The 24,159-nt window shown below is 37.5% G+C and overlaps 1 protein-coding gene and 1 long non-coding RNA gene across 2 annotated transcripts; one reads left to right on the forward strand and one right to left on the reverse strand.

Moving 5' to 3' along the window:
* Nucleotides 1-1,288: 1,288 nt before the first annotated feature.
* LOC147491150 (uncharacterized) lies at nt 1,289-3,211 on the forward strand. The gene is made up of 3 exons (XR_015200018.1): nt 1,289-1,393; nt 2,433-2,531; nt 2,844-3,211. It is a non-coding gene; the product is annotated as an uncharacterized LOC147491150 (long non-coding RNA).
* Nucleotides 3,212-22,226: 19,015 nt separating this feature from the next.
* Nucleotides 22,227-22,859, reverse strand: LOC147491151 (uncharacterized). Its single transcript, XM_086567192.1, has one exon. The coding sequence runs from the start codon at nt 22,857-22,859 to the stop codon at nt 22,227-22,229; it is 633 nt and encodes a 210-aa protein (XP_086423318.1).
* Between the last annotated feature and the right edge of the window lie 1,300 nt (nt 22,860-24,159).

Here is a 24,159-nt window from a genome sequence, read left to right on the forward strand (position 1 = left end):
CACAATTGTTAAATTTCAAGAGCATGATACAATGATACGATCTATTAGAAGGCTAGGAGCATTCAACTAGCTTGGTTATATATTTATCGTTTGTGTTGAGAGTTTGTGTTTATTTTCTTGAAAAGTTGTCTCGCAATGACCTCATCTTCAAAGTCATTTTTCTTAATACTTGATCTTATTTTGCTGATGAGAAGATTGTCTTGAAGTTGTTGGTAAAAAAATATGTAACACAAAAATACAATTTAGCATGAAAGGGTAATATATTGAAAGTTAAAATTATATCACATGAAGAGTTACCAAAATCTAAATATAAAAAACGATATAGCATCCACTAAATTTACAATAATGAAATTTGAAACGGTAGAGTACTTTAGAAAGACCATGCACTCAATTCTTTAGAAAGCCTAGCAAACATGTGGCGGTTTGTATTCCAAACGGAATCATTAAATTTTCCTTTTTCTTTACCAGAAAAATTATTTAATTTTTCAAGACTCCCATTAGTGGCAGTCGTTACTCAACTCCCTTTTCGACTTCCTCTCCCCGCCCCATTACTAAATCCAAAATTTTCTTTTTCTTCACCAGAAAATTAATTGGATTATTCAAAACTACCATTAGTATAGTCGTTACACCCTAGCCTGTTTTGTTTCTCCATTTTCCTTTCCCATTCAATTCAATTATTCAATAGAACCACAATTCACATATAAAACCCACCAACTCCCCACTCTCTCTCTCCCAAGATCGGTGGTTTCCAAACTTGCTCAAACTCACTTGTTGTAACCATCCCCCATAACTCTAGAAGGGTTCTATAAGGCTAAGTCCAATGGTGCGGCAAAACACTAAATATCACGTAAATTGTGATCCAATGGTACGTGAAATCGCTAACCCGCTAACGCTATCGGTATAAGTTTCGCTATGTATACAGTCAATTTTAACGATATAGTATATGCTCTTGCGCCAAAACGAAAGTGGCGCCAACGGAACAAAGAGCCACACGCCGGTGTGAATGGCGGTTACAAAAAGTTTGTTTTTTCTCTCCAAGCCACACGCCATTGTGAATGGTAGTTGTTTTTCTCTCCAAGCCACACGCCATTGTGAATGGCGGTTACAAAAAAAAATCTCTCTCCAGAAAAAAAAATTCTCTACACGCCAGTGTAAATGGTGGTTACAAAAATTGTTTTTTCTCTCTCCAAGCCACACACCAGTGTGAACGGCGGTTACAATTTTTTTTTTCTCTCCAGCAGTTACAAAAAAAAAATTCTCTCCTACACGCTAGTGTGAGTGGCGGCTACAAAAGAAAAACCATTGGGTGGAACAACGCTATCCCACTAACCGCATATACTGTGCTATTGTGGTTTAGTGTTTTAGAGGTTCAAACCATTGGACTCAGCCTAAGGTATAAAACAACTGCAATTTCCAACATTATTGTCTAAGTCTTCCTGTCTTCGTCAATTTCTTAGAACTAACTTTTTTCAATCATTGTTCATTGGACGAATCTTAATTCCAATTTCAGAATTCAATTTGGTACTTGCAGAGTTTTTCATTCTTTTTCTTTTTATTAATGATACAATTATATAGTTCCAATTCACTTGGTAGGTTTTCTATTTTCTGATTTTTATAATTGAACAAGTTTAATGAATCCGATCATGTTTGGTAAGTTTTCATTTTCATTTCATTTTGAATTCAGCTATTTTAGTTTGAATGAAACTATGCAAGTCTTATTTCAGGTTGCGAAATGGTTTTAGATTGCATCGTTCAACTTGGATAACTAATTAATAAACTCCTTCTTTTTCTTTTTATTAATGATACAATTATACAGTTCCAATTCAATTGGTAGGTTTTCTATTTTCTGATTTCTATAATTGAACAAGTTTAATGAATCCGATCATGTTTGGTAAGTTTTCATTTTCATTTCATTTCGAATTCAGCTATTTTAGTTTGAATGAAACTATGCAAGCCTTATTTCAGGTTGCGAAATGGTTTTAGATTGCATCGTTCAACTTAGATAACTAATTAATAAACTGATGCAGATTGTTTTGTGTTTTCTGCTTACATACATTTCGTAAAGACCATTATGGGAATTTTCGTAGATTTATTGTTTTTTTGGTGTTCTCGACTGTGAGTACAATATTGAGAATTGTTGATGCCGTCGTGTGCTCCATCTTACTTTTATAAACCACATGTCATCAAGGTGTTAAATATACTCGGTTTGTGAGTATATTGGAAGAAATAATAACTACGTTTAGCTTTTTTGTTGCTTCAAATTCATTGGAGGTTATACTTATGCCAACCGACATGTATATGCAATGTTAGATGCTTTAGTGAAAACCAAGAAAAGTAGGTGATCCCCTCCCCACCCCGAAGTTGATATGCATTGATTTTTTATTTTTCCTTATTCTGATATACTTGCATGCCGTTTTGTATATTGACTCCAGGTGCAAGTGACGCTTACAAGGAGTGTTGTGAAGGACTGTATGGACTTGGTGTTTCAAGTCCTCATTAGACTTCCTAATTAACAACTAGAAAATTCAAAGGCAAGTATGTTGGAAAGTGGTCCCAGCTCACTTTCACATATTATATGTTACTGATGCTTAATCTTGATATTTTCTTGGGTGAAAATATTTCAATTATCAACGAGAGGGTGTGATAGTTGAGACATGTGCTCCAGTTCTATGTGAGCAAATGGACATCATGCCAGATCTGCAATGGTGCGGAAGAAACACCAACTTAACATAATATTTTAGTCAAGCCTTTATGTAAAAGAAAACATGTTTTAGTGGGGATTAACCCGTTACTAATGGTGGAATGATTTTGTAATGTTATTAATTTTGGTGTTAAATTTTCAGGGTTACGAGTCAAAGCTTTAGTAGCTGTATCTACCAAAGGCTTTGCGTGATAACTGACTTAAGAAGCAAACTCATGTGCTCGATGTCGTAGTCTGTTTTTGTTATGTTGAAGCATTTGCTTGGCAAAGAGGCTTTGTTATCTCAGCTACCAAAGAAAGTTAAGACACGATGGATCTTCATAATTATTTTTATCCATGGTCAATTTGAGAATGTTTTTTTATTTTTTATTTTGCATGTTTGCAATATTATTATTATGGCATGTAGTATTTTATTTTGAGTAAACACATTTGAAAATAACTGGTTATTCATCTGGCTGTTTTCACCTCCACTCATCTTCGTCAACACATCTGTTTTCACCTCCACTCATCTTCGTCAACACATCTTCATTCATCTCTCCCAATCTTTGCAACTCTCTTACCAATTCTCCTCTACTCATTTATTTATTTATTTTCTTATGCAAATCCTATTTTCTTTCATCTTCTCTAAAGTTATTGAGTTACGAATTGATGAAGAAGAAGCTGAAAAAGCCATTAATGGCTGCTACAAAAAAATTCAAATACTATTTAATTTTTTTGCGTTCCAATTCCATTGTAGTTTCGTTGCAGTTTTGTTAGATAGTTGATTATCCATAATTTCGTCGGTATTCCATATATTTACTCAAAATACCATTGGTGGTATGATGTTTCGTTTCGATTCCGTTTCGGTTATTGTATGATGTTTCGTTTCGATTCCGTTTCGGTTATTTGGAAAACTGAAATAATTGTCGGAATTCATCCGTGATTCCGTTCAAAATCACGAACTATGGGTGCACCAACGTTAATACCACAAATAACATAATAAGCACTTCATAACAAATTGTGTCGTAGGCACAGGTGATACCTAGTCTAATATAACAAGGGAGGGAGGTTTTATGACCTACGGCTGGGATTCAATATGAGCGGGTATAAATCGAGGGCCACCGTTCCGCCACGTGTTGGAGTTTGATGGTAATTAAGACTTCCCATTAATTTACCAAATCAAATAATAGTAATTAAGACTTCCATTTATTAAATCAATAAATAATGATAGTTAAAATTTGTTATTAATTAAGCAAATCAATAAATAATGGTTTAATTGGTAATTAAAACTTTTCATTAATTTATTAAATCAATAAATAATGATAGTTAATTTTTTTTTATTAATTTTGCAAATCAATAAATAATGGTTTAATTAGGTAATTAAAAATAATTTTCCAATAATATCAAATTAATTAATGTTTTAGCAATATTTCAAAAATTAAAATAAAGAACTCAGTTCAATCAAAATTTTCAATTTTTTTTTTATTATCAAAGTTGATATTTAAGGAATCAAAAATCCTACACATCGATTGTTCCCACATAGTCACAAAGTGTGATTTTTTGACATCCCGACAACAAGTTTTAGGAGGCCACCCATCCTATGACTACTCCTACATGAGCAAACTTCACTACATAGTTTCCATGAATCCATAAACCGGAAAAAAAATCTCTATGTTGGGATTTGGCGGATGAATTACTTATGTCTCGATTTCAAACAACTCCATAGATGCTAGAATTCATACATGAGTTTATTGACCCTTGCCCCACGGGCTAGGCACCTTTCAAGTACTGTTTCAACCTCGCTTCACGGGCTAGGCGATGCAGTATATTCCCACACGGGCTTTAAAATGGGTATTACACTATATGCCAAAGATTTAGACTATCTAAAATACTAAAATAAAATTAGCAAATTATTTAAGGTTTCTACCATTTTTCCAAAAGCAATTTATTAAAAGACAAGTCTGAAAAAATCAAAATAAAAATAACAAGTTTATTGAGAAGTTCTTATAGAGATGATCAACAGTTCAATGAGGCTTTTTCATGGGTATTTTAATTTCTTAATTGATAGCTTACAAGAATTTAAAACGGATCGGAAAGTTATGACAAGTATGAATTGGATATTACTACTGAGTTAACGGGTTAAAATATAGGATGAGACATACTCTAAAATAGTTGGATTTCAATCTCGGTTCCAATAACATGCGAGACGTTAAAATATGAGGACGACAAAACCATTATGCAACACTTTAAAATGGATAGTTGGTTTACATCGTCTTGATGAACAAATTGGAATTATAGAAAACTATGAGTTAACGAAAATGAAATAAACAAAAACAATTCAAAACCATAAAATGAAATCAAATTATGAAATTTAGGAAAAGTCAGTCCTCCGACATGATTGCACCTCCGATAATGCATGTAGTCAGAAATATATATATATATATATATATATATGAATTAAGTTTCTTTTGAACTACAAAATTTCATGTTCAGTCCGTTGAAGTATGTTCAAAATAATTTTTGTAGAGTGAATTTGACAAAAATCTTTTTCTATTTTTATTTCATGTCTTATACTTTACGGTTACTGAAGTAAGAGATGAGTGTGTGCCGTCATGAGTCGAACAAGAGCAAATTAACATTTGTTGATATACCTTACAATGTGCAAAGGATTGCTCAAAGTGTAGTTAATCTTTGTGGCACTTTTTTGCAGTGAATATTCTCAATTGTATAGTATGGTTCAATTACCTACCCGGTAACTTTGGTATATTTGCAATTTGCATAGGTTTTTTGTTTACATTTTCAATGTCAACAGTGGTTGTGTTGCTTCAATATCCCAAAGTAACAAACACAAAGAAGGTTTTGCCAAAATTCTTTGTGACATGGTGTTCATAGGCGTGTAGAGATAGCACCAAAGAGATAAAAAGACGACAACATAATTTGTGCCTTCATGGCTAGCCAAAAGATAAAAAGACAACATAATTATATCATATTCATATTTTGTAATCATATATATATATATATATATATATATTTTTTTTTTTTTTTTTTAATATCGGAAACTAAATCATTAGGAGGGTGTATATACATGCTAAGGATACATATTGCCAAAACATGTATGATGTATAAAGTTTGTGGACAATCACATTTAATGTATCATATTAGTCAAAATTGTTTCGGTTGGATGAATTTTTCACAAGTACTTTTTGTTTTTGTTTTATTTCTTGAAATTGTGAAAAAATACACGAATTAAAATATATATGTTCAAGACAAAAAACTGTACCAAAATCATAAAATAATGAATCAATAATTATTATTTAAATAAGAGACGAACATAGAGATGATGTTTGTTAAAACTGTGGCTAGGAGAAAATATTAGTGAATCTAAACAAGAAAAAATAATAATAAATAAATAAATAATATTAAAAAAATCAATGCAAATCAAGAAATTCAAAAACAATCCGTGCCAAAGGCACGGGCATTACCTAGTACCTAATATAAGAAAAAGTGGGTGTAAGTGCATCTCTAATTAGAGGTGTAAACATTATAAGATGTAAAATTTACATTCCCATTCTCAAAATTACCTTGTCATATGGGATTATGGTAAGGATAAAAACAGTTATGTTGTTGATATTCAACACAAAGGTTTGTGAATTAAGCTATAAATTTTGTGGGAATTCTCGATAGCATTAAATGTTTAATTATTTAAACCATTTTGTTCTAATAATAACACTGTAATGTGGGGATTCTAGGAAAACCAATCCTTGAATTTCTTTAGCAAAAAAAAAATCCTTGAATTTTGTGATTTTGAATAACGATTCAAGCTATAGCAAGAAACAAATTGAACTTTTCAACCCCTTTTTTCTAATAATAAGAGTTTGAATTCTATGGACCTCTGATTTTGTTCATCCATAATCCATTAAAGTTTAGTGAAATTATTGCATAAAAATAAATTTCAGTAACTTTTTTGGTTAGTTTTGTGGATTTTGAACTGGTGGGAACCCAAAAGCTATAGAATTAATTTCTAAGCTCTACTACTGTTATTTCTAAAGAAATTGGTATTCCAAATGCTTATTACTCATTAATTTTATATGTTATTTTCATTTTAGTATATGTGAGTGTTCACAAATAAGATGTAATTTCCTTTTCCTTGTTAGACTAAAAACACTAACGAGACCCATCTGCTCTATGTTGATGACCTAATTATGTTCATAAAAGTAAACCTTGCTGAATGTGGACACCTAAAGAAGATACTAGATGAGTATTGCAATGCCTCTGGGCAGAAAATAAACTTTGACAAATCTAGTGTCTTCTTTAGTAGAAATGTCAAGTATAGACAGAAAATAAAACTCAAAAGATTCTGGAAAATGAGGAGTTCCTATTATGCTGTCTAGGAAAAAGGCTAAAGACTTTGACTTTTTGGTGGATAGAATCCATAGAAAGGTCAAAGGCTGGAGAGCCAAGGTATTGTCTCAAGCTGGGAGAACTACTCTCATCCAAGCTGTTATCCAAGCTACCCCCCCTATATGTCATGTCTACTTATCTACTACCAGTGGCCACATGCAATAAGATAGACAAGGCATGTAGGGACTTCTGGTGGAATTGGACAGAAAACTCAAAAAGTGTTCACACCATTGGGTGGGAACATATTTGTAAGACCAAGGTTGAAAGAGGTTTGGGCCTGAGAAAGGCTAGAGAAATGAATGTGGCTATGTTGGCTAAGCTTCCTTGGAAGGCAGCAACTGATATCCACTCTCTGTGGACTAGAACTATGTTTAGCATATATGGAAAAAAGTGGATTGGAGATGTGGAAAAACCACCTGACCAAGCCTCCTACTTCTGGAAGGGTGTCCACAAAATCTTCAATGCCATAAGTGGGGGTCTGATGTGGAGAATAGGGAAAGTCACCACCATCTCCATTCTGACAGATCCATGGCTCAGGTGTTTGAATGAACCTATGACTTTGACAGAATTGGGGGTGGTGGGTGACACTCTCAACAATCTTCATGTTTCAGACCTATTCTTGACAGATAGAAGTGGTTGGGACCCCATCAAGTTTAATCAACACTTCCATCCCTTCATTTGTCAGAGAATCCAGGAGGTAATAGTTAGACCTGCATCAGACTTTGATGACAAGATGATATGGGCTATGGAAAAGCCTGGAAGGCTAACTGTTAAGTCCGCATATAAGTTTATATACTCTAAGAAACCTAATATGGGACAAAGCTCAAGTGTTAACCACAAAGTAATAAAACATCTTTGGGCTGCTCCTTTACCTTCTTACATGCAGATGTTCATTTGGAAACTATATATGTATGTGTTGCCTATGGGTGATAGGCTGGCAGAAAAGAAAATATAATGACAGGGGATTTCTCATGTCTTTTCTGTAATAAAGAATTGGAGACTGCTGAGCACTTGTTCTTCAATTGTGAATGGTCTAGAGCTGTTGGTTTAGCTCTCAAGTGGGGCTGAGAATTCAAAGTAAACAGCAGCAACCAAGCTTGAGGGAGAGGATGGGCTTGTACCTATCTTGGTGTAACAGCAAGAATAGTGAGAAGTGTTTGGCTGGGGTTCAGATCATGTATCTACTTCATCACCTGTGGAGATCTAGGAACGAGGTCAAATTTGACAAAATAAAGGCAAATAGGGATCGCATCATCAGACAAAGTAAAGGGTTGGCAGACAAATGCTATGTTGCATACAGAGAAGTTTCCTCTACCTCTTGTAGTTCTATTAGCAGTTTTGATGATAGCATAAATAGAATGTTTCCTGAAATCCCAAATGAAAGTATATTGATTAGATTTGATGCCTCGTTTGTCAGGAATACAGGGTGGGCGGGAGTTGGAGCTATAGCAAGCAATAGTGATGGAGACATTGTGGGAGCAGTTGTTAGGAGGTTCAAGGCTCAGGAAGTTGAGGAGGCAGAATAAGGAGCAGCTGAAGTTGCTGCACTTTTGGCAAAGCATCTCAATTATCAGCATTATGTGTTAGAAGGAGACAACTTACAGGTGATGAAAGCACTCTAAAGATCAGCTTGTAAATGGTCCTTGGAAGCGTTGAAGTCCTCTATAAACTCTACTGTTTTGGGTTTCACTTCATGTATGTTTAATTGGATTAGTAGGTGTTCAAATGGGGATGCAAACTTACTAGCTGGCTGGGCTAACCATCAGCTAGGAAGTGTTGATCTTCCGAAGTGTATGTCTGACATTTCATGTTTACTAGTTTATCTCTAGGTCGATATATATATAATATGGGAAAATTTGCATCGAAAAAAAAAATATGGACCAAAAATATTCCAAAGTAGCAACTTCTTGTCTCACATTTCCATCTGCAGACCGAGTTTTTTCTCATTGTCGAGACAAAGGCTTGCCTAAAGCCTGCTGGGTCAGAAGCCCATTTGTTCATCGTCGGCTTTGATCTTGGGTCTACGTAGAGAACCTGGTCAGACGTAAGAAGACCTTTACCAGCTTGTAAATTTTCGTAATAACCACTGACGAATTTGGTTGGGGATTGTGGATCCAGTGGTACTATGATATTGAGATTGGCATTAAGGGGGCAGAAGTTAAAAACTAACAATTCATACGTATTATCGCATCATGTGTAACTTATAAAAAATTACTGAAGTAAATGGACCATGTTTTTTTTTTTTTTTTTCGATAAACAGTGCAATATATATAAACTTATAGAGATAAAGGAACAAAGTCTGCATCCAACATACACTTCGGAAGATACTGCATTTCCAACTGGTGGTTTGCCCACCCAGCTAGCTGATGAGCATTCCCATTGTAAATTCTACCTATCCAATGAAACTGACTGAATTCAAAACACTTAATCTGGTTCATAACAGAGCTTATATAAGGCTTCTAAAGCCCAAGAGCTTCCCTCATTACTAAACTCATTAACAACATTTGCACAGTCCCCTTCAAAAAGGTATCGATCCTTCCTCATATTGCTAGCCAGCAGCACTGCCACTTCAGCTGCCACCATCTCAGCCTCTTCAAGTCCTTGTGCCTTGAACCTCCTAGTTGCTGCTCCCACCAATTGACCTTCATCATCCCATGCTAGACATCCAACTCCTGCCCACCCTGTATCCCTATGGAATGACGCATCAAATCTTATTAGAATACAATTAGGTGGTGTAATTGGGAATAAAGAGTCTAAATTATTGTTATTCAAGAGTTTGAGAGGAGTAGTCTGTAAGTCAGGATCACTGAAGGCTCGGATACACTCGTCTGTTGCCATGCTACACTTTTTGAGCAAACTTCCCCTATGAGCAGTTATGTGCTCAAACTTGATCCCATTTTTGGCCTCTCATATTCCTTGCAAGAGAAGGCAACTATATATCCCTGCTCTCCTTGTTGGTTCTGCACTGCTAGAGCACCAAGCCATCACCTGTTGCACCCAATCCCTTAGGCCATCCCCTTGTAAGTTTTGGATTCACACACTTATCTCGGAGTCATACCAAGCTATTCTAGTCCAGTTGCATTCAAAGAAGAGATGTTGGTCTGACTCCAAAGTACTTTCACATAAAGGGCAAGAGAAGTCTCTCACCATCCTCCTCTGGCTCAACAGCATACCCAAGGGTAAAACTTGCATATATAGCTTCCAAAGGAACAATTTTGTACTAGTAGGAGTTGTGCTCTCCAGATATGAGCCATCGTGTGGTGGTCATAACTAGATGATTGCCTAGCCCAACTTCCTTTGTTCAGGTGCATGTATACAGACCTAACAGTCAGATCCCCTTTTTTGGTCCCATACCACTTCATCTGATCTTTTTTGGACTCCCTGTGGCCTAACCACCACCTATTGTATCCTTTGGCTAAGAAAGGGGTGGAAAAGGCTATTTAACCTCCCAAGATCCCATCCATTACCATTAGCTAAGAACAGATCCTTAACATTCATATCCTCAAGTAATGGGTCATCAATTCCCATTTCCTTAAAAGTTATAGGTAACCCATCATTGCAAAGCCAAGGATCATTAAGAACAGATGTGGTGGCTTCACTGCCAAGCCTCCAAATGAGCCCATTACTTATCTTAGCAAAGGTTTTATGGATTCCTTTCCAGAAATAAGAAGCAGTCATTGGGGGTTTAGCAGCATCTCCAATCCACTTTTTACCATAAATGCTGGCAAAGATTTTAGTTCACAGGGATTCTAGATCTGTTGTAGCCTTCCATGGTAATTTGGCTAGCATTGCTATGTTCATGTCCATATCCCTTCTGAACCCCAGCCCCCCAAGGCTTTTGGGCTTGCATAAGTGTTCCCACCCAATGGTATGGACACTGTTTGTTGTGTATGATCCATTCTAAAAGAAATCTCTACAAACTTTGTCAATTTTATCACAAATTGACACAGGCAGCAGATAAGTAGCCATGACACACAAAGGTGTTGCTTGAGCAACTGATTGGATCAAAGTTGCTCTCCCAGCCTGAGAGAGCACCTTAACTTTCCACCCTTTGATCTTATTATTGACTCTCTCCACAAGATACTCAAAAACTTCAGTCTTTTTCTAGGAAATCATAATAGGAACCCCAAGGTACTTATCATTGGGTGCAAAAAGCTTCATCCCCCAGAATTTCTTATGTTTTATTTGACTTCTAAACTTTACATTCCTACTAAAGAAAATGATGGACTTTTCATAATTTATCTTTTTCCCAGAAGCCTCACAATACTCCTTTAGGATATCTTTCAAGTGAATACTATCTTCAAGGTTAGCCTTGGTAAAGAGAATCAAGTCATCAACATATAGCAAGTGTGTGATTGGGGGGGATCCCTTTCTGATTTTGATACCATGTACATCACCATTGCTCTTTGCTGTGGCTATCCTTCTAGATAGGGCCTCTGTTACCAAGATGAACAGGTAAGGTGACAGGGGATCCCCTTGCCTGAGCCCCCTCTCAGATTTAAGCTTTTCCAAAGGAGATCCATTCAGGAGAACTTGAAAGGTTACAGTAGAGAGACATTGAAAGATCAAGGTTCTCCACTTCTGACTGAACCCAAGGTTCTCAAAAATACCATCCAAGAAGGACCATTCAACCCTATCATAAGCCTTAGCCATGTCCATCTTGAGGTTTATCCAACCAGCAGTCTTGGTTTTCATGTGTTTCATGTTATGAAACACTTCACATGCCAACCCAATATTATCACATATACTCTCGCCTTTGATGAAATCCCCTTGGAAGGGGGGAAACAATTTTATTAATGTGGCATTTAAGCCTATTAGCCAGCAACTTAGCTATGATCTTGTAGCTGAAGTTGTATAAACTAATAGGTCTAAACTTGGTCATGTGATCAGGGTTGGATATCTTAGGTATCAGGGCAATGTAGGTTTCATTAAAGGTAGGAATCAACCTCCCCTTACAGAAAAAGTCTCTCACAAAGGCAGAGATACTAGGTCCAATGATATCCCAACACTCCTGGTAGAACACCCCCTGGAAACCATCAGGCCCAGGAGCCTTCAACTTCCCCATCTTCCTTACCACTTGCCAGATGTTCTCTTGACTAGGGATAGCAGTCAACAACTCATTTTCTCTCTCAATGATACAAGACTGAAAAAGATTAAGAAACTTGGGATTTGGCTTAAGGTTATCAGAGAAAAAGACATCTGTGAAGTAGCTATTAATATTAATAGCTTTCCCCACTTCAGCCTTTCCCTCCTTCCAATTCCCATCATCATCCTTTATTTTCTCAATCTTATTCTTTCTTTTTCTGTAGATGGTAGAGATAAAAAAACTTGGTATTCCTCCCCCCTTCCTTGATCCATTGGTTGGTAGATTTCTGTTTCCATAAATTCTCCTCTTTAGTGTACCAATCAAGAAAGGTGGATTTGAGCTCTCTAGCCATATTATGATTACTAGCATTATATGGTTTCATCAGCACCTGAGCAAGCTTTTTTTGGGTTATCTTTATGTTATGAAAGATATTTCCAAAAACATGCTTGTTCCAACCAATTAAGTTATCTTTGGTGGCATTCATCTTGGCAATAACATTACAGTCAGGTAAATGTTTCACCACAGAGTTCCAAGCATTATCAATACAGGGATTGCAAGATTTATCTTTTAGCCACATATAAAAAAAACAAAAAGGTCTGGGGGCATGAGATTCCTTTTTATTCATGATAATGTGCAAAGACAAATGGTCAGATGAAGCATTAACAGAAGTGGTGACACATGCTTGTGGGAACATAGCCAACCACTCAGGAATGGCTAAGGCTCTATCCAGCCTTTCAAGCACATGCTCACCTGGTCTCCTGTTATTGTTCCAGGTGAACTTTGGCCCTCTAAACCCCAAGTCCACCAAACCAAGGTCATTAATCAAACAATTAAAGTCCTTCATATACTTCTTCAGCTTACTCCTGCCCCCAACCTTCTCATCCAGAGATGATATGACATTAAAATCCTCAAACAGACACCAAGGTCCAGGGACTAAAGGGGCTACATCCATCAACTCATTCCACACCCTTTTCCTTTTACAGGGAACAAGGTCTCCATATATAAAAGAAAAATACCAGCTACCATCACTATTATAATTCGTAAATTTACCTGTTATTTGGTTTTTTGTAGCCCCAAGAATCTCCGGCTGCACTCCTTCCTTCCAGAGCACTGCTAAACCTTCACTGAGCCCTTCAGCTGGCACAGAGAAGCAACCCTCAAACTTAATCACCTTTCTAACCTCCTCTATTTTCCTCCTGTCCAGTTTTGTTTCAGATAAACAGATCACATCTAACTCCAACACCCCAATTTGATTCTTTAGATGTTGAATTGCCGTGGTAGAACCAAGACCCCGACAATTCCAGGCGTAGATCATCATTTATACGAAGGCAACTGTGTTGATCACCTTTCTAACCTCCTCTATTTTCCTCCTGTCCACTTTTGTTTCAGATAAACAGATCACATCTAACTCCAGCACCCCAATTTGATTCTTTAGATGTTGAATTGCCATGGTAGAACCAAGACCCTGACAATTCCAGGCGTAGATCATCATTTATACGAAGGCAACTGTGTTGGGACAGCCGCTGCGAACCTGTCACACCCCAAATTTCCAGACAATATTTAAAACAATTATATTTAATTATCTGGAAACCCGGGGTGAAACAAAACCCAAAACCCTGTTTTCAAACACAATATATACAAAAAACTGAAATAAAAAGAAACGAAAAGGAAAAATCCTTAAATCACATTATTAAACTATAAAGAAACTAACCAACTCTTCAGAAAATCTTAAACCAAAAGACTCCAAGAGCAACTCCAAATCACGTCTCCTTATCCACTGCACTCCACCATCTATGTTCCCAAGAACACATCCACGTTGCAAAACAAAGCAAACATGGGTCAGCAAATTGAATTTGCTGGTATGAATAGACTAACAACAAAATATATATAATAATCTTTCAAATGAATAAATATAACATTACAAACAATTTCAACTTGGAAGACAATATAGTTCCGTTTTCCAAAAACGGCGTGTAGTTTCTTCCCAAGTAAGATTTCACCCCCAACATACAAATTCTAAGAATCTCATATAACAAGATTTCGTCATTTCCACTTTCCAAAATAACTCACAATACAATACCACTTACATTCCATTTATTAACTGCACATATGATAACCTAATTAAAATGAGTTTGGTATACCTTACCTTTAAGCCAACACGCCGTCTTAGGGTAAGATATTTACGCCCCTTGAGAAAAAGATTAATAGATCCTACCCTCTGCAAAAACGAGTTAGACATCACAAAAATGATTTATCTCAGCCAGTCAAAATTCCATTCATAACCAAACCTCATTTAAGACATTTAAGTCTAATTGATATGACCTGTTTAGGTCCCAAGATATTCGGGAATACCACTTATCATAATACCTATATCAAGGGTAGTCATTCATATGACATCATTACGTCATAAATTTTTTCAAGGCGTGCATAATCATAGATCTCGGACTATCACAAGTCATTAATAGTTTCGTAATAACATATCAAGTTATAGTCAATTCACAATTACATAGAACTCACAATCATTTATTAGTATTATTCACCGTCACACTTCATATCCATAACATCACACAATTCATATATTTTTACTTTAGTATCACTCGTCTACTTATGAGAACGAGGAAAAGTCACAACCAAGGAGTACATTCATCCCTTGTGAGTATCAACTCATACAAACCACGTAAACATTTCTCATAAGAAATCATAGACATCATATGCAATAACTCCATCACACGTAAAATCAATATTTTTACTTTGCTTATTAATTATCTTGTTGACTCCTTTATTCAAAGACACATTCAACCTTTAGTTCCTACTCCACGCATTTGCACTACACACATTTGCCAAATCACACATATCCGTCGCCTCACTCACACCGAGTACCACTACAAGACATACGCCCCAAGGGGATATCGCCTCAGAAACATACTTTCATCTTGTAAACTCGAACTTGTGAGTCACAGCCATCTCGGGCTTTCCATACACATAATCACAAAGCCTCTTTTGGGCATAACAAAATATCAGGTCATTCATGGCACATTCAATGAATACCTTGGGTCATTCCCGCCACATTCAAGGAATACCCATCATAACATTAACGGACCATTCATGGCACATTCAATAAATGCCCCCGAGTCATTCCCCGCCACATTCAAGGAATACCCAAACCTACATTCCCGTACATTCAAGGAATACGACCAACCCGCAAGGCGAATACCTTAGTTCCTCTCTAGGGTAGTCCAAACGATTGGGTCATTCATGGCACATTCAATGAATACCCATCTATCACATGACATCACAAGTCATAAACATTTCTTTTCATTACCAAATTCTCGAGGTGGAGAGTTCTAAAGATGTGATGACACATTAAACTTTCACGGACACTTTTACACTTTGGATTTTTAACACTCATGAGTTCTCATATTATTATAATATTTTTATTACAAACAAACATCGTCTCAAACAATAATTCATTACTAAAGATTCCAAACACAATAACTAATCAACTCACCTCATTATCAATTATATAAATCATAGATATCAAAAGGTTCAATCATGAATAACACATTAGTTAAATGCTTCGTGAATACATGTTAAATAACCACAATCACGTTCACATATAGTTACCACAAGAACTAATATATAATATTTAATATAGTATAGTGGCTGCACTTTTGCTCAAAGCTGCCTACGTATCCAAATCTTCGAGATTGGAATCAAGCCGCCCGTCAGTTCTTATCAGCCACATAGTCAATGCTATAGTTTTTCCTACATTCATCCAAATGACATGTAACTTAATTACTTAAAAACTAAGGTATGTAGATATACTTTTTCATGTAGAACTCGAAGTCCCAACCTCAGCCTATCTAGAAGAAAACTTAAGTCGAAAACGGTAAAAATCCTAATCTTCAGCAAATTAGATTTCTGACGGACTATCTTCCGAATGACTCAACTCTTTCCACAGGTGTCCAAACGAGACAAGGCTTTTTGTGTTGAAAAGCTGACACATAGAACTTACTTTCTCATGTTTTACAAAAACACTCGATCTTATTCTAAATGTGCCAAAACTAGGCTCGAACACAGTGCGAAGAAACTGACACAGCTCGAATTTCTAAACAATAACCAAGTGAATATTTAAAATATAAATATTCAAACATCACTAGGTTCACTTGTTTAAAAACCCAGACTATGACGGAGGATACTATACATACAAACCCTAATAGCCATGTCTTAAAAGAAACAACTTAAATTAAAATAATCCCAATAATTATCTGCCATTTCTTTATTAAGATATCATCCGTCCAAATAAAATATCAACCAAGCTCTCATAAATAAAATTTCCTCACTACCATGTTCTCATGCCATGAAAAAGTAAACTACGTTATTACATTCTTCCAATAAATAATCAGACCTAAACGAAAACTAATAGACTGCTCCAGGCACGAATCCCAATCACACGCCGCGGTTCCACTGCCTTCCACCTATGTTCCCAAGAACACACCCACGTTGCCAAAAACAAAGCAAACATGGGTCAGCAAATTGAATTTCTTTGGTATGAGTAGACTAAACACATATAAACATTTCAAATTCTACTTATCCAACTAACACTTTATATCTATCATAACCTAATCATTCTCCGGCTTGGAAGCGGTAGTTCATCATCTCAAACGGCATAGTTTCTTCCCAAGCAAAACTTCCATATTATTAACCTCCATTTTATTAACTCATTCTAATAACTCTTTTTTAATATCTGAATAATTGAATTACACTTACCGATATCCCACAGTATAAGGGTAGGACCGGCCCCCAAGACAAAATATTATTAAGTCCTACCCTCCTGCAAAAGAAAGTTAGAACTTGTATATATCATATGTACATATCCTATATGTATTCAAAAGTAAGCCCAAACACACTTGCATCATCAAATAAATTTCTCTTATCACTTAATCAATTACTTTTCTTATACACCCACCCTTTAGTACCTACTCCACGATTTGCACTCCACACATTTGCCAAATCACACATTCCTGTGTGCCTCTCTCCCACCGACTACCACAATATCATAGCCATCTCTGGGCTTTCATACACATATTTCACAGCCTCTTTGGGCATAAAAACTCAGGTCATTCATGGCACATTCAATGAATACCTTAGGTCATTCCCCGCAACATTCAAGGAATACCTATCATATCACTAACGGGCCATTCATGGCACATTCAATGAATGCCCGGGTCATTCCTGCCACACTCAAGGAATACCCAATCCTACATTCCCGTACATTCAAGGAATACAACTAACCCAAGGCGAATACCTTAGTTCCTCTTTAGGGCGGTCCACTACAAACTGCGGTCATTCATGGCACATTCAATGAATACCCGGTCATTCATGGCACATTCAATGAATACCCTTATATAACACTAACGGGCCATTTATGGCACATTCAATAAATGCCCACCTACATATGACATCATCGGTCATAAAACTCAATTCCAAAACTTGAGGTGGAGAGTTCTAAAAAGGGTGCGGTAAGTTTTGTTTACGATTATTGAAATTTATTGTATATATTATTTCAGAGAATATAGGAATATCTTGATTCAATTATTTTTTGTTTACGCGTTATTAATTTCATGAATGTATAAGTGTCATAACGTTGTGTATCGCAAAAGACTGAAAAATCACAAAGCAGTAAATACACGTACACAAGTATATTTATAAAGATCCTAGCCTAAGTCAAACATGCTAGTAGTCCTAGACTTATCCTAATAGACCTAATCATAATTTTAGGAAAAAGTCAAATTTTCGGGTCAACTGGTCTAAGTCAACTCTGGTCAAAGTCAAAGTCAAAGTCCACTCTGTCAACAGTCAACATTGGTCAACCCGGTCTAAACTCCAAAAACCCAAAAGCCCAAATCCTAAGGCCCATAGTCTAATCTAAAAGTCAAATTTTTAAAATTCAAAATAAAAAGATATTAGCCCACGATTTTGGCCCAAGCCCAAAATCGTTTTTGGCTACTGTTCATCTCCTTCCTCTCCAATTTCAACCAACCACCACCGACCACCACATAGCCGCCACCGGCCACCTATAATTAAAACAAACCCAGCAGTTTGGTTCAGGGAGAAAAACCCTAACTACCCATATCAACAATTCACCATTCTGTTATACTGAAGAAATTCGACCGACGCCATTAAAGGTTTTTTTCAAGCTTCAATTGTCAAATTTCCAACACCCAATCCACCACCAACAATCCCCCTCAACCCAATAACATAACCTCACAACAAAATCTAAACAAAACGAATCCAAACAAAACCAACCCAAACAATCAAAACGCTAGGGGCCGGTTTGGTCACCATTGAAGCTCTTAGGAGCTTTCAACAAAGACACCCAATCCTCATCCCAACAGCACCCTATCCAACACAAATCGACCAAAACTCAATCCTATCATAGTTTAACAGTTTCAAATCTCCAATTCAAACAACAATCCCTAGCAACTTGATCTACATCAACACCTCAACCCAAAACCCAATAAAAACGGCTTACCCAAACTCCAGCAGAACAAGCTTATATCCAACGTATATCAATAACTAAATATGATTCAAAATCATCTTTTCATTTCTTAAGTTTGTTTACACCGTACCCCGACTAATTCGATCACAGCAGCAAACTAACGAACAGTATGTAAAAAAAAAACAGTATGTAGAATAACATGTTTATCAATTCGACAGAAAAACAACAATCGAAGAATATGCAGAACAAAAATACTGAGGGGAAACCTAGGTTTTTCCTCGTACCCATAAAACTGTAAATCTCAAGGTGAGGTGAAATAGAAAAAAAAAAAAAAAAAAAAAGACTACTTTGTTAAAATCGAGCGGCCCAACGGCTCCCTAAATCGAAACCCCGTCTCTCATCGCGAAACGATAATCTTCCTCGTTCAAAACCCTTTTTTTTCTCAATAAAACTCTCATTTTTTTTTTCTAAAACTCTCGTTTTGTTTTTCTCCAAAAAAAAACTCTACGTGAGAAACCCCTATTTTCTAGTTTTTCAAACCTCAAAGAAAAACAAGGGTTTTAAACCTATCTACTTATCGACGGGCTTTTATCCTAACAATTTGGATATCCTATTTCGTTTTCTATTTACATTATTATTATTATTATTACTATTAATATTATTATAGGAAATGCAATAAAAGACGAGGTGTTATAATATACACACCTTTAAAAGGATCTCGCCCCGAGATTCAAGGTAGAGTGTCGAGAGAAGAGCTCGGGGGTGCATCTCGCCTTTATCTTATCTTCAAGTTCCCGTGTCACGCCATTTTTCCCTTTCACTCCAATCGCACTTTTACCAAGTTTACAATCCTCCTCCTAAGGTGTTTCACATCCCTATCTACTATCATGATAGGCCCCTTTGTAAAAGTTACATCATCGTTCAACTCTAGCTCTATTTGGCCGGACAACCTCGATTAGGATCTTTCACACATTTCCGTAGCATAGACACCGTGGAAGACATCATGAATCATCGCTAAGTTAGGCGGCAAAGAAAGACGACACGCCAAACTACCAATGGAGGCTACTATCTCATATGGTCCAATATATCGTGGACTCAACTTCCCTTTCATGCCAAACCTCATAACTCCTCTCATAGGGAAACCTTCAAAACACAAAATCGCTTCTACGAAAACTCTACCCGTTTCCTCTTCAAATCTGCATAACTTTACGCCTACTGCGGCCGCCTTAATCCTTTCTCTAATGACTTTAATCTACTCAGATGTCTCTCTCACTATCTCAGGCCCAAGCAATACTTTCGGTCTCCCACATCGCCCAACAAGCGGTGATCGACATGGGACTTTTCACACAAAGCCTCAAAGGGTGCCATACCAATGCTCGACCGAAAACCGTTATTATATGCAAACTCCACCAAAGGTAAATGTTCCTCCCATCCTCCACCAAAATCCATTACACAAGAGCGTAACATATCTTCTAATATCGATTCACCCTCTCCTCCGTCCCATCCATCTCGGGGATGATAAGCAATACTCATCGCTAAACTAGTGCCCATAGCACGCTGAAAACTCTTCCAAAACTCGGAAGTGAACAAAGGATCTCGATCTGAAACAATACTCACTGGAATCCCATGTAACCCGACCACTTTCTAATGTACAAGGAAACTAACTTATCTCAGATTTTACGCGACGTCAATAGGAATGAAATGAGCAGATTTCGTTAGACGATCAACAATAACCCAAATAGATTCATTACCTCTCCGAGACTTAGGCAAGCCATCAATGAAATCCATAGAAATGTGCTCCCATTTCCACATCGGTATCTCTAATGGCTGCAATAATCCAGAAGGCCTCTGATGCTCTGCCTTAACCTGCTGACAAGTTAAACACTGAGAAATATATTCTCCGACATCTCTTTTCATTCCTTCCCACCAAAAGGTCCTCTTCAAGTCTTGGTACATCTTCATTCCTCCAGGATGAATTGTAAACCGAGAACGATGAGCTTCATATAATATTTCCTTCTTTAACTCTGCATCATCTGGTACACATAATCTCTCATGAAATCTCAATCCTCCATCGAATCTCTTTGCCCAATCGGACGGACAATCATCTAAAATATCAATGACCAGATCATCCAACCGACTCAAAAGAAATCGGTCCCTGTGTTGCATGGCAATCACTCTACTGAAAATCACCGGCCTAACCTCCAAACTGCATATATACCTCTCATCTGTATCTGGTGTAGTCCGGACATCATAAGCTGCTATAGTCTCTAAACTCTTCCACTCTTGCACCATAAAAGTGGTCAAAACACCAGGCAATCGACTAAGTGCATCCGTAACTACATTGCCCTTGCCTGGGTGATACTGAATCTCGAAGTCATAACTACTTATGAACTCCATCCATCTCTGTTGTCTCATATTCAACTCCTTCTATGAATAAAGATACTTCAAACTCTTGTGATCTGTGTAAAGCTCGAACTTCTCACCATATAAATAATGTCTCCACACCTTCAAAGCAAAAACCACTGCCGCTAACTCCAGATCATGAGTAGGATAACGTCTCTCGTGTATCTTCAACTGTCGTGAAGCATACGACACCACCTTCTGGTTTTGCATTAACACACAACCCAAACCAGTTCCACTAGCATCTGTAAAAACCACTAACTTTTCCCTCTAGTCGGAATTACTAGAATTGAGTTGTAGTCAACCTCTCGTTTCAATTCTAGGAAAGCTTTCTCACAATCATTAGTCCACATAAACTTCACATCTTTCCTAGTTAACTTGGTGAGTGAGCCGCAATAAGTGAGAACTTCTCAATAAATCTCCGATAATATCCAAATTTAACCCCAAGAAACTTCTAATCTCTATGGCCGGTGGTTGGTTGTTTCCATTCTTTCACTCGGCAAAGAACTTTTCGTGGTCTACAAACAATCCCTTCACTAGATACCACATGTCCCAAGAAACGAATTTCTTCTTCCCAAAATGGCACTTGCTAAACTTAGCATACAACTTATGTTCTCTCAACGCGTCAGATTACTATCTTCAAATGCATCTTATGTTCTTCGTGTTTTGTGAATACACTAAAATGTCATCAATGAAAACAATCACAAATTTATCCAAAAGGGCCCGAATATACGATTCATCAGGTCCATAAAGAATGCAGTGCATTCAACCCAAAAGGCATCACATAAAAACTCATACAACCCATACCGAAGTCCTAAATGCGGTCAAAGGAATACTCTTCTCTTCAACTCCCATCCGGTAATAACCCGGTCCTTAAATCAAACTTTGAAAATATCTTAGCCCCTTTCAACTGGTCCAACAAATCATCAATCCTAGGAAGTGGATACTTATTTTTATAGTCACTGGTTCAAATCCACAAGTCAATACACATCCTCAAAGTACCATCCTTCTTGGAAACAAAGATAGCGCACCCCATGGTGAGTTGCTTTCGGTCGCATGAACACGGTCATACACACCTTAAAAGATTCAAACCCATATACTCAAAAGATATGGTTAAGCCAAAACAAAATCACTAAACATTAAACTCTTACCCCTTCTTAAGTAATTCCTCGACTTGCACTTTCATTTCGGCCCAATAGCTTAGGTGCCAACCTCGTAAGTTCGACTTTGAAACCGGTGCCCCCCGGTAACAAGTCGATACGAAACTCCACCTCCCTCTTGGGTGGCAACCCTGGAATCTCCTGAAAAACATCCTCGAAGTCTCTCACTACTTCCACATCGCTGATATCCCTCGTGGGTATCTCTATAGAGCACAGGAAGCTAGACATCACCGAGTCCTCCTTACTAACACAGGTGTGAATCAACCTCGGCATGCCAGGTGTATTCACTATAACCTCCCTCCTTGCACAATCCAAGGTAACATGATAACGCGTCAACCAGTCCATACCAAGTATGAAATGGAAACCCTCAAACCCCAACACGATCAAGTCTACCATAAAGACACGTTCTAAGAAACATAACTTAAAACCTTTGCACTCGTCATACAAGATAACAGAACCTCCTAATGGTGTCTCAACACACAAGGGCTTAGGTAAAAGGGTAGTTTTAAAACTTCCTTTCTCAACATACTGACGAGATATAAATGAATGTGAAGCACCCGAATCAAACAAAACTCTGAATGTAAACTGAGATGAACTAAAGGTACCTTCAACATTCCCAGGTCCTGGCATAGCTGCATAGGCTCTAGCACGAGTGGTCGGTCTTTGGTGCTCGCGTTTCGATTACCACCGCTTGGTAGGGCAATATCGAGATAAATGCCCCACTGCTTACACTCCCGGCAAGCCCTTTTCAACAGAACTATGGCTCTAAGAGTGGGTGCCTGGTGTAAAAGTAAAAGTAATGTCGCCGGTCGATACGGAAGAGGGAGCTCGACCGAAGATGGGGACCCCGCCGCCCATCGATTCCCCCGAGGTCTATAGCCTCCGTCCGCCCGGTGGCCTATAACCACCCTGCTGATGAAAAATCCTCCCGGGGTCGGAATACACCCCTGCTGATGAAATCGTCCCTGAAATCCCTGGGATGGTGGTCTCTGAAATGGAACCCTCTGAGGTACATCATAAGGCCTAAACCGATTCGGCTGCCTGTTCTCAAAAGGCCTAGGACCAACAACTGGTATCCCACCAAACTTCCCCTTCCCCCTCAACTCTCTTATGGCTGCATTCTGCTCCTCATATCTCAAGGCCAAGTTCAACACACGATCAAAAGTGTCCCCATCAAAAGGAATCAACTTGCTGGACAAGTGACTCTCTAACCCACGTATGAACTTTTGGTTTTTCTTCTTGTCAAGATCCACAAGATAGGGAGCAAACCTCGATAACTCATTAAACTTGGTCACATACCAAATCCGCGGACTTCCGTCTTGAGTCAACTCAGAGAGAACTGTTGAGCCAACCGCTTTTTCTTGCCCAGAATGAACTTACTCTCAAATCTAATCTTGAAGTCTTCCCAAGTCAAAGTTCTAGTGTCGGACTATGGGTGAGAGCTTCGCCACCAAAACCTAGCAAGCGTCATCAAGTTGGTGAGTACGCCAACTCCCTCGCCGAACCTCAAGTAAGTGCATACACGCAAAAACATTTTCACAACTTTGAATCCAAGACTCTGCTGCAATCGCATTCCCAACACCAGTAAATCGCTGCCCACCAAGAGTACCAAATTCTTACTTATCCCACTAACACTTTAAATCTATCATAACCTAATCATTCTCAGCTTGGAAGACAAGTAGTTCCGTCATCTCACAATTCATATATTTTTACTTTAGTATCACTCGTCTACTTATGAGAACGAGGAAAAGTCACAACCAAGGAGTACATTCATCCCTTGTGAGTATCAACTCATACAAACCACGTAAACATTTCTCATAAGAAATCATAGACATCATATGCAATAACTCCATCACACGTAAAATCAATATTTTTACTTTGCTTATTAATTATCTTGTTGACTCCTTTATTCAAAGACACAGCCCAACCT

The sequence above is a fragment of the Coptis chinensis genome, chromosome 6, assembly GCF_015680905.1.
Source record: "Coptis chinensis isolate HL-2020 chromosome 6, ASM1568090v1, whole genome shotgun sequence".
In the NCBI taxonomy this organism is placed as follows: Eukaryota; Viridiplantae; Streptophyta; class Magnoliopsida; order Ranunculales; family Ranunculaceae; genus Coptis; species Coptis chinensis.